General features: G+C 44.4%; 2 protein-coding genes across 3 annotated transcripts in view; one reads left to right on the forward strand and one right to left on the reverse strand.

The window, feature by feature from the left end:
* The window catches only part of LOC137578823 (uncharacterized), a 30704-nt gene extending 22738 nt beyond the window's left edge, over window positions 1-7966 (forward strand). The window contains exons 2-3 of the mRNA XM_068292413.1: window positions 3506-4564; window positions 4883-7966. Coding sequence (XP_068148514.1) covers window positions 3733-4564; window positions 4883-7821 — 3771 coding nt within the window. The 5' untranslated portion in view covers window positions 3506-3732 and the 3' untranslated portion in view covers window positions 7822-7966. The remainder of the gene's footprint in view (window positions 1-3505; window positions 4565-4882) is intronic.
* Window positions 7967-8050: 84 nt separating this feature from the next.
* Window positions 8051-11137, reverse strand: LeuRS-m (Leucyl-tRNA synthetase, mitochondrial). 2 transcript variants are annotated; one of them, XM_068292415.1, is made up of 4 exons: window positions 10956-11137; window positions 9105-10899; window positions 8803-9044; window positions 8051-8746 (listed from the first exon to the last, which is right to left on the reverse strand). In XM_068292415.1, the coding sequence occupies exons 1-4, from the start codon at window positions 11043-11045 to the stop codon at window positions 8240-8242; spliced, it is 2634 nt and encodes an 877-aa protein (XP_068148516.1). In that variant the 5' UTR covers window positions 11046-11137; the 3' UTR covers window positions 8051-8239. The 2 variants fall into 2 exon arrangements, with proteins under 2 accessions (XP_068148516.1, XP_068148515.1); XM_068292414.1 differs by having other exon boundaries at window positions 9105-10902.
* Between the last annotated feature and the right edge of the window lie 18 nt (window positions 11138-11155).

Below are 11155 nucleotides of genomic sequence, written 5' to 3' on the forward strand. Positions count from 1 at the left end.
GTATTCATTGATGATATTTGCGGTGGCGGCTGCATCTCTGAAGTTGTCATAAAGTCTCAGAAGAACCCTCCTCCTCCTCCTCCTCCGACTACCGCACAGTTGTATTTGTGGAGGGGTTTTTAATGTGTCTGAAATTGACACTTTTCAGCCACATTTAGCAACAATTTAATACACTCAATTAAACAGGGAGCAAGTCTAATTAGCTGTAGTTGTTTTTGCCTAAATGCATATACCCACTTAAGCACAGGGTATTACTCGATCATGAAAAGGCGAATAACAGCTGATTCAATGGTGGAAAGTGAAAACGATTGTTGTTTTTCTTGTTCTCGTTTCATTATTAATGATAAGTGAATATTGGGAAAGAAAAAACACAACGAAATTACACTCACACACACACACACACACACACACCGTGTATGATGTAAATTATTCATAACGGTATTATCAGCTTTGCTCTGCACTGCCTGGCTGATTAAATTGCCGGCATCAAGGGGAACAACGGAGATGCAATGCCAAAAGCTAATGATACAGGTCACCATATACAATAGTATGATGTGTGTGTGTCTTGTACATTGTTCTTGTTAGCAATTTATCAACACACCATGCTCGTTCCCCACCCAACCGAACGCAATACAACTATTCAACTGTGTGTGGTCAGGGACAATTGCAGCAAAGCGCCATAATTATTAAAAATATAAAAACCAACCAACCACCAACGACACCAGCAACAACACCAAGCGAGATAATGAGCGTCCAACAAAGAACAGAAAAACAACAAGGTCCATTCAAACCACAGAAATACGACTTTAACATACTCTGCACATGGGCAGACTTCAGTTGTAGGATTAGCTTCTTAGACTCGACTCCAACATTCACTATCTGTACATATTAAGTCTGTCTCTAAACTGAGTGTGTGCAACAATGGTATGATGGTATGACCTGGGGCTAATATACCCTTCAGTATTGTGTCCTGCAGGGTATTGAAAAGCGAAAAAGAGGAGGGACAACAAGGCGAACATTAAAACAAGTGAAAGTGGAAACGTTGCCAAGGTTGACGCTTGACGCTACTGACAAAGGAGGCCAAAGGTTGCCCTGGTGCTATTCTCGTGATTTGGAAAATGGATCTGCAACTAGCCGTGCCCTTATCTCTGAGGGTGAGAGGCGAATAGGGAGTGACCATACATTAATGTTGGTAATCACTGCCCATCAGTTGATGGCAATCGCTAGTGCATCAACGAGGTTGACTTCGAAATCCATAAATGAGGATGGAAAACAAATCAATAAATAGTCAGAAGTATTTATTTCATTGCGTTAATTACTCAGCCCGTTACTCGTACATATTAGTAAAAGTCAATGAACTTGTTATTTATGAAATACTTGAACTTTTCACCAGTACTTAATCATAAATGACTTGAAAATTAAGAAATGACTAAGAAATGATTTACTATTGGCAAGTGTGAGAAATGAAATATTAAACTGTTCAATTCTCGACAAAGAACAAATATATTTCTAATGGCAGACAGCAAGCAACACTTGTTAAAGAAGTTCGTCGAACGCAGTTCAATTCGGTTTATTGTGGGTCGGAAAAGCCAGCAAGTGAGTGGGTGATTGGGTGGTTAAGTGGTTCCGTGGGTAGCTAGGTGTCGCACCTTTCTTGGTTGCCAATCAACAACAACAACAACAGCACCAGCAGCAACAACTACAAAACAACTGAGTTATTGGCCTGTCAGAAAAGCTGCAATTAAAAGCCTAGACAGCTCCTTTTGCCTCCTAGAATGGAAACGAAAGTAAAGCCAAGGCAAGGCAATGAATGGAATGGAGTGAAATGGAATTCAACCTCATAAATGCCTACGCACGCACCTGCTGAACCAGGTGAGCTTTGGCTTATAGCCGAACGTTTCATTCGGTGTTGTTGTTTTTTTTTTTTTTCCCTTTTTTGTCTTTTTGCGTTCTGTTTCTTGGTGTGGCATCAATTAAATTCGAATTGTTGCAGTGTCTTTGATTTGCCATCATTTGCCCGTCACCCACCCACCACCGCACATCCCAGTCATTTTTTCACTCAAACTTTTTGATTGTCGCCGAGAGCCGAGAGAAGAGGAAGGCAAATGAGAAGTGCAAGAGTGCAAAAGTGGAAACGATAGTGATTCTCTCTGGGAACATGGAACATGCCCAGGACATTCAGCTGGCACGTGAAGCCATTACGATGGCAGGCAATTATGTGCGTGTCCCATCGTCCCTGTGCCCCACAATGCCTCAAAATCATCCTGCTGCCTGCCGTACGCAAATCAAAACTGTTTTCCACCAGCAACAGCAACCTGGAGCAGAGCAGCAACCAGAAAGCCAGTGGCACACAGCAATGAAAAGCCACGAAATGTATTTTTAATGCAAACGACTTTTACTTTGAAACTGCACACGGCCAAGGTGAATGCCGGGGGCCCTAACTAAATGGAAAAGTAAACGGTGAAACGAAGCCAGATACGCTGGAAGGTTGAGCAAATCAAATCAAGATGGATGCTGCAAATTTTGTGGTTTCTAATCAAACACTGAACTTATATCCTCTACATTATCAGTTTTCAAAACACAAATGAAAAACCAAAACAAAGAGCAATTCGTTTGAAGCCGAAAGATATTCCATGAGATATTCCTTATTTGTTTTGGACCAGTTTGTGGGAACCAATAATGCCGGTGAAATCAATTGTAGCGCCTGAACTCAATAATAAGCATAAAACAGCCTAGGGAAAAACCAATGTTTTGGTATGTTTGGAACTCAAAAAGCATGGTTCTAGGCAGCAGCAACAGAAGAGAGAACCAGAACCCAAATGTGTCTGTCTACCTGTCAGTTCGTCAGTCAGTCAACCAGTCAGCTAGTCAGTCCTTCTACGGAGTCAGTTAGGAGTCGCTTTGGCTATGATATTACGCCAAAAGAGCTTTAAATAAACAAACTAATAACAGAAATCACGAAGCCAATAGGCAATAGGAGGCAATAACTGAACGTTAGAGCGAGACAGACACGGAGACGGAAACGGAGACGGTGACGGAGAGGCCACCCAGCGGTGGCGAGTGAGAGAGGAAGCGCAACCATTTGGCCCGATTGTCTCCTGTATTGTAGATGTCTATAGCAACCAGGCAAATATGTATATGTATAACCCGAATAAACAAACTAATAAAACATGGCCAAGCCCAAGCCAGTGCCAGGAGAGACGTGGAGGAGACCCAACAACACATTGCGAAGAGAAATACCTCCAAAAAGACTGAAACTGAAAACAAAAATCAAAATCAAAAACCACAGGAAGCAGACCACAAATGGAACTACAACTATGACAAATTAGATAATCGTTGTTAGCTCTTCTGCTAAAGGCATTCAAAACTTTTTTCAGTAAGACGAGAGTAATGTGAAAATAATAATTTTGAATACAATACAAACAAATACATATGTATATATTTACATATATGTATGTATGGATATACATACATTATTTTTTTTAAATAATTTACTTTTTTTTAGAATAATCCGTGTGGGTGTTATTATGCAACGTGAGGATTGGAGTGAAGCCACATATAGAGATATACCCAAGAATGTCGACAGCTATTGAGGAATCGCTTAATAGAATTGAATTATTATGAAATACAAACCACGGCCAGGGCCAGGGTCAGAGCCAGAGCCAGAGCCAGACAAGGACAACGACGGCAATAACAACAACAACGGCGGCCCGGAGACGTACCTTGATCTCCATGGCCAAATGCCGTGCCAGGTCCATATTGAACGATGAAACAGCGCCTGAATCGTCAGCTCAAAAGCCCTCAACACCCACTGGAACAACACCAACCACAACAAACCCTGGGCCCCAACAATTACAACAACAACCACAACAACCTCAAACATCATTGCTGAAAATTGAACCGTTCGTTCCTAGTTTTAATCAAAGACTACGCCGGCGTCCTATTGGTCGCTCTCATAGCACTTTAAGCCACAATGTTATGCCCAAACGTCCAGCGGTTACGCCACAAGCCGATCTTTTAGTGGGCCATCCAAGCCAGCAGCAACTCAAACGCAGCTATGCCCATTTACGGCAGCAGCAACGCTTGCCGCCCACCACGGGCAATGGCACTGGTCCTGCCACTGCCACTGCCACAACGGCACGCGGTGGCATCGTACGCCAGCGATCTAAGTCCACATCATCATCGGCCACCTCGAACTCTTGTCGCCCGGCGACTGCTGCAGTCTGCACTCCAAACACTCTGGTGGGCAGCACTGGTGGCACTTTGGTTAGTGGTGCTATTGTTACACCGCAGCCCAATGGCATTTGTCGGATCCAGAGATTGGCCAAAGAGCGCGAAGAGTTGCCCGATCGCATCAATTATGATCGTCGTGGCCTAACAGCCATTCCCATTTTTGAACTGGAGCCGAATCTTCGTCTTCTCTCACTGCAGCACAATCTGATTAATACTTTTCACATACCCAAAGAGCTACCGCCGCCACCACCGCCACCGTCCATTATTCAGCAGAATACCACGCCGCGGGAGAGCAACAACAACAACAACAATAACACCAGCAAGACAAGCGGTAAGTCACAAAATAACAATATCAAATAGTAACAAGTTCATGCGAAAGTGTTGCAAACCGTAAAGCAGCATTAAAAAACTAAGTCTAGCCAAAATCCGCTAACTCCTTGATCGTGTTTTTTATTACAATACTAAGTCTAGCCAAAATCCGCTAACTCCTTACTTGTCCGCTCATAGAAATCATACATATGTACACACATACATACATACATATGTACATACATATGTATGGACATGCACATTTTGTTTTTGGTTCAGTTTTAGCCCAAACTATTAAATGCAACAATATGTAATGTCTTTCGCTGTCTTTTTACACTAGATTTCTGCTATAATAAAGCTTGCGGATTGGATCCGCCGGATTTGGGACGTCGTCCAGCCTTGCGTGGACACCCACGACTGACGCGTGCAATGACTAATGCCGGCAATGTCCATGGCCACAATCTGTCTCCAAAATCCGGAGGAAGTCCAGGATCTGGCAGTCCCCTGACTACACAAGCTCTCGCCATTAATGGCGGCGGCGGTGCTGCCGGACGCTCCAAGCTAGCCAAACGTGGTTACAACTATGCGCAGGCTCAATTGACGCCACCGCCTGCCTTGCGTTTGCGCTATGGCTTGGAGAAATCCAAGAGTTTCGTCTCCAGCAGTCTCCAAGCCATGAAGCAGCAGCATCACCAGCAAATAATGCAGCGGAGGGCAATGCTCAAATCCACTGGAGAGGGTAACCAACAGAGCTGTGACGAAGTCAGTGCCATGAATAATAGCAATTTGTCCTTGTGTGGCGGCGTCGGCGAAGAGGAAGACCCGATTTTGAGCTCCACCACTGTCTCTCATTTGGATCAGTTGAGCATTAAGAATAAGCAGCTCAGTTTAAGTGCCTGCTATGGAGGCATATTTCAGCATTTGGTATTCCTGGACCTATACGATAATCAAATCGAAAGGATAGCCAATTTGGATGGTTTGCCTGCACTAACAGTCCTCCTGCTGGGCAAGAATCGGATTACCGACATAGGTGGACTGTCCTCGCTGAAGGATTCGCTGAGAGTATTGGATTTACATGGCAACAAACTGACCAGTTTGGGTAATCGCATCAATTGCCTGCAGCAGCTAAAATCTCTGAATCTGGCCGGGAATCAGATTCGGCAAATCAATCAGCAGGACTTCAATGGTTTGAGATGCCTTAGGGAGTTAAATCTAAAAAGGAACAAACTGCGACGAATTAATGGATTCCAGCATTTGGTGACCCTGGAACGGTTGTGGCTATGTCACAATGAACTGCACAAGGTGGATGACATGGCCAGTATAGCTAGAGCTTCCCGTCTTCTAGAAGTGACTATTGAGAACAATCCGGTTTCATTGGCCGGGGACTGTGTTTCGTTTTTAGTTTCCCATTTGCCTTTGCTCCAATCTCTCAGCCAAATGCCAATTACCGAGCAGGTGCGACGCGCTGCCCTAGCCTGGCGCCAACACAAGGAACAGGCCAAGGCTACTCAAGGCAGTTCGGAGGCATATCAAAGTATACGCCGTGAAGAGGTCATCTCGAATGCACGCACTAACTGGGAGTTGCTTAGATCCCAGCAGACTTTGGGGAGACCGAAGAGCCGTTTGACCAAGATCAATGAGTCCAATGAGGGGAATCTGGAGGAACTAAAAGAGGAGGATGAACTAAAGTTGCCCCTGATTAAAGACCAAAATCTGCAAGAAGATAAGGAACAGGAACCAGGGGGAGGAGGAGGACCTTCGTCGGAGGCTTCTAGCCTGGGACCCAATGTCGATTCCTGCTCTAGTTGCTATAGTTCGGACAACGAGGATAAACCTCCGCAAATAGATGAAAACTGTAATAAAGTGGATACACCGACATCTCCCATTCCACCTGCGATTCCATTGGAGAAGCTATCGCCTGCACCCTCGCCTCCTGCCTTAACTCTGACACCAGCAGCAGCCACATCAACAATTGGGGATACCATTGATTCCCCAAAGACATCACCAGGAAACTCCACCACATCTACATTGCCAGTGCCAGGGGTTTCTCCCAATCCCATCCCTAGCCGCCCAGCCAGCAGCAAGCATCGTTCTAGGCCTGCACCCATAACGCAATTGGGCCTGGGCCAAATAAGTAGAGGAGGTGGAACTGGCGGCTCCTCCAAAAGATACATGGCAGGCAGTTTAATTCGGGCACAAACCGTTAGCAGCAGCACCAGCAGCAGTTCTAGTCGGGGCAGCGGGAAAGCAGCATCCAATATAGTGGCCCTAATCACACCATCGGGTGGTGGAACAGGTGGACCTGCGGCAGTAGCTGCTATAAAGACCAATCCCCCCTCATCTGCTTCTGCCGCTGCGCCCTCTACTGCCATTACAGTGGCCAAGCCCTCTGCAGCCGAGCGTGAACGAGAGCAAGGAGGCGACTATCTGATCGAGATTTGCGGTCGCTATCTCAACATCTATGGCCAAGGAGCATTGCGTTTCATAGACAAGCAATGGAACCCTTCAAAAGCCAACGATGTGCATACCCTTAACTTTAGTTACATCAATTTTAATAATATTGTGCAGATCCTAAGCAGGATTAAGGTGCGTTTTCCCCATGCCGAGCATTTTGTGTTCCGGGAGACAAACATCAGTTGTCTGGGCCAATTGAATGGCCTGGCCGAATTGCAGGGTCTGAGCAGCCTTATAATAGACGCGGAAGGCAATGGCATAACCCAAAAGGAATCCTGGCGAGCCTATGCCATATACCGTCTCTCCCACTGGGGCCTCAAGCAATTGAATGGCCAGGAAGTGAGCGAAGCAGAAGTTGAGTCCGCAAATTCTCTGTACGCTGGTCTCTCCGATTTAGTTCTTTGGTCCATGCCAGAGGTAATGTTGCATCCCTTACTAGCCCGACTGCGTCTCGACGAATCCTGCACGGCCAGTAAGTTGTCTCCCAAAGAGTGGCTATTACGGGCGGATAATAAATCGCTGCGTCTGGTCGTTGGTAAAGAGGCTTTGCAATGGAAAAAGGGAAACGCTGCAACAATTTCAACTGCAACAGCAACGGAACTCAACGTAGGCGCCTCTTCCTCTTCCCTGGCTCCTAGTACCAGAGACCGCGGTAGACAACACTTTGCTCTACTTCTGGAGAATACCTGCAATGCCGTAGAGAAACTGCATAAATTGGAAACACTTTGGCCTAGTATGCTCTTGGATATTGTACGCAATACCCTTCTGGACTATGCGCAACTTGATGTCTACCTAAGGAATCTAATGTGTGAGCTTATGAAGTAACAAGCAAGCGAACGAGCATGAGAGAGAGGGGCAGGGATTATAAAAAAGAAGGCGATAGTCATCTATAGATGGTTAGAATTTTTTTTTGGTTTAATAAATTTATGGCTTTTAGTTAGATGGGCACAAAACAATGAATTCATTATATACCAGCAATATTCCTATCGATCTATCTTAGGCATTTACCAAATCTTGTAAAGCAACCAATAAGCATGACAACAACAAAAACTAGTCCAATTTTGATATATATTTAACATTAAACTTAAACAACGAATAAAGATTAAAAAGACTTTTAAAAATCCTAATGGGAGGGAGAGGAGTATGCCTATCTATTAAAAATGCTGTACTCACCCTGCCAGGTTAGACCAAATTCCTCCGAACTTATGTTGAAAGCCTACCTAAAGATAATTCTATAATTTTTCTAATCCCTTCGCTCTCCATGCGCCTCATCTTTATTTGTGCTGCCTTTACTACTATTTGGTGGAGGCTTTTGCGTTTTCTGTACCTTGTCCACATAGATGTTAAGTGTCGCCTCAATTCCAGGATATAGAACAAAGTTTGTAGTCCTAATTTTCTTATCGATAAGGTACGATGTTACCGATTCGGTATTAAAGGCAATGTCCAAGGCATCGCTATGCGTCACTTTGTCCAGGTGAGTGCGTTGCACTTTGATTACACAGTTCTCGAAACCATTAACCTTAATGCTAAGATCTAGATTGTATGAGGGATCAATGTCCGGCCAGTGTTGGGCCAACACGTCCTCCGACCACTGAAGCTCTGAGCTTGTGTTCAGACGACCTTTAACTGACACAAATTTAGACCATAACTCAGAGGCAAAGTGTGGAGCCATAGGAGCCAACATGATAATTTGAGCAGCCAAAGCCCTTTCGAACTGTTTGCCATAACGCTGAATGTAGTTCGGAGCACGCTGTAAGAAGAATTTACATCAATGAGCATATCGTTTTGCAGATTTACCGTACTTACCCTTAGGGAATTGGTTAGACCTTGCATCTTCGATATGGCCACGCTTAATTGATGGGCATGACGATAATTAAAGGTTGCACCTTTTATATAAAAATTACGCGCATCAAAAAGTTTGGCGTCTTCAGATAAGAAGTCTTCGCTCTGAGTATCCACTTCTGGAAAAGATGGATCATTACGGGCACTTTGAAAGTCCTTTAGGGTAATCCATAGTCTTTTTTGCCAATTGAGTATGCCAGGAAAAGCTAAGTATAAATTTTATAATCAATAATAAAAATCATTATTAATTTTTTGGCATCGCTCACTTGCACTAGACCAATTCCTATGGGAGGTGGGCGCAACATCTGCTAGGATTATCAAGCGTGTTGTATCCGTGCCATACTCATTGAACATCTCACTGGGTTCCACGCCATTTAATTTGGATTTGGACATCTTCTCCCAAGACATTACCACAGGTTCTTTGGTTTCTTTTAACAGGGCTTGATTCTTTTTGGCATTAATTATTTCTACTTGGGATTCAGGTACATATCGCCCGCTGCCCTTTATCCGAAAAGACCGACCCATCACCATGCCTTGGACCAAGAGTCGTGAGAAGGGTTCGCTAGTGGGCGTTAGACCGCAGCTATGGAGAAAATGACTTATGAAGCGGGCGTAGTACAGATGCAAAACGGCATGTTCTTTGCCTCCTATATACAAGTCTACTGGCATGAATTGTTTTACAAGAGCCGGATCAAACATTTGTTTATCATTATGGGAATCCAAAAAGCGTAAGTAGTACCAGGAACTGTCCACAAAAGTGTCCATGGTATCGGTTTCTCGTCGAGCATTAGGATCTCCACATTTGGGACACAGGCAAACGGGAGAATCCTTTGCAGATTGTTTTGGAGGTAGTATAACTGGCAACTGGTCTTCAGGTACGGGTACAGAGCCGCACTTGGTGCAGTGAATTATTGGTATAGGAGTACCCCAATAGCGTTGCCGCGATATCAGCCAATCCTGTAGCTTAGACGAGACTCGGTAGCCACCAACATTTAGACGACGAGCGGCTTCTAAAACCTCATGACGCAAAATCTCCCAGTTGGTGGAGTTAAAGTGTATGTCAGATGAGCAGAAAGCCAGGCCAGCTTTCTCCCACAGTTCACGATCTTCTTGGCGGAAACTTGGAGCAGCTAAGTAAACATCGCATTTGGGGGGAAAGTTTACCTCGTTACTGAAGATAATGGGCAAAGTGGTTTTAGCAAAAGGATTCTCTACACTCAAATGCCCTGCCTCGGCCTCTGGTAGTTTTGCTAGATAATGTTTGCTACTTAAAACCAAAAAGCCCAAGGGATCCTTGAGATATTCTGGATTGGGTGTCCATACACGCAGTAAGTTTCTTCTAGAGGAAGATGTCTGAAGGTTAAAAGCAAATCCGTCACATTCACCAATCCAATGACGCTGCAAATTAATTATATCCCGCCAATCTCTCAATGTGGGGTCTTCAAGTCCCTCGAGCAATTGTTTGGCAAAGGACGAGGTTCTTATAAACCATTGTTTAAGCAGCTTCTTTTCCACTTTGACACCGGACCGCCAAGAGCAGCCATTGGCATCCACCTGCTCATCGGCCAAGACAGTCTGATCCACAGGATCCCAGTTAACCAGTGCCTCATTTTGATAGGCCAATCCTTGCTGGTGAAGCATCAGAAACAATTTCTGCGTCCATTTGTAATACTTTGAACTGCATGTAGAAAGCTCATGTGACCAGTCAAATGAGCATCCCAGACGCTCTAATTGCTGCTTCATTTGGGATATATTCTGATCCGTCCATTGCGAGGGCTCAACTCCTCGTTGATTGGCTGCATTCTCGGCGGGCAATCCAAAAGAATCCCATCCTATCGGTTGGAAAACATTTTTTCCGCACATCCTATGAAATCTGGCCACTGCATCGCTTATGGTATACACTCGAACATGACCCATGTGCAAATTACCAGAAGGATATGGAAACATTGAGAGAACATAGTACTTGTCCTGAGACTGTTGCCGATTAAACTGACCCTCATTTACTTTGTGCCGCCAATGTTCCTCTATATTTTGCTTCACCTCATTTGTGAGTTCTAGTTCCTGCTGGATAGCAAAACAGTCTCATTAAAATAATTCAGTGTTTTCAATAATTTTACCTTGTTGCCGGTGCAGCTTTGGGTAAGCAGACGTTGGCACCGGCTCCATTGGTGTCCTCGTAAGGTGAGCGTTCTTCTAAGCCCTATCATTTTGTTAATTTTAATTGATTAAATTCCACATTTATTTAAAATTGTTGAGTAACAAAACAGAAAAGAAATTCAGAAACGGCGATAGAGATGACCAATTTGTGCAAAACCGT

Source organism: Drosophila tropicalis, unplaced genomic scaffold (assembly GCF_018151085.1).
Source record: "Drosophila tropicalis isolate 14030-0801.00 unplaced genomic scaffold, ASM1815108v1 contig_694, whole genome shotgun sequence".
Taxonomy (NCBI): domain Eukaryota; kingdom Metazoa; phylum Arthropoda; class Insecta; order Diptera; family Drosophilidae; genus Drosophila; species Drosophila tropicalis.

Coding starts and splice junctions, on each gene's coding strand:
- LeuRS-m (XM_068292414.1), bottom strand. CDS start 11,045: ATGATAGGGCTTAGAAGAACGCTCACCTTACGAGGACACCAATGGAGC. Junction 9,045..9,104: donor TAGGAATTGGTCTAGTGCAA/GTGAGCGATGCC, acceptor ATTTATACTTAG/CTTTTCCTGGCATACTCAAT. Junction 8,747..8,802: donor GTCTAACCAATTCCCTAAGG/GTAAGTACGGTA, acceptor TTCTTCTTACAG/CGTGCTCCGAACTACATTCA.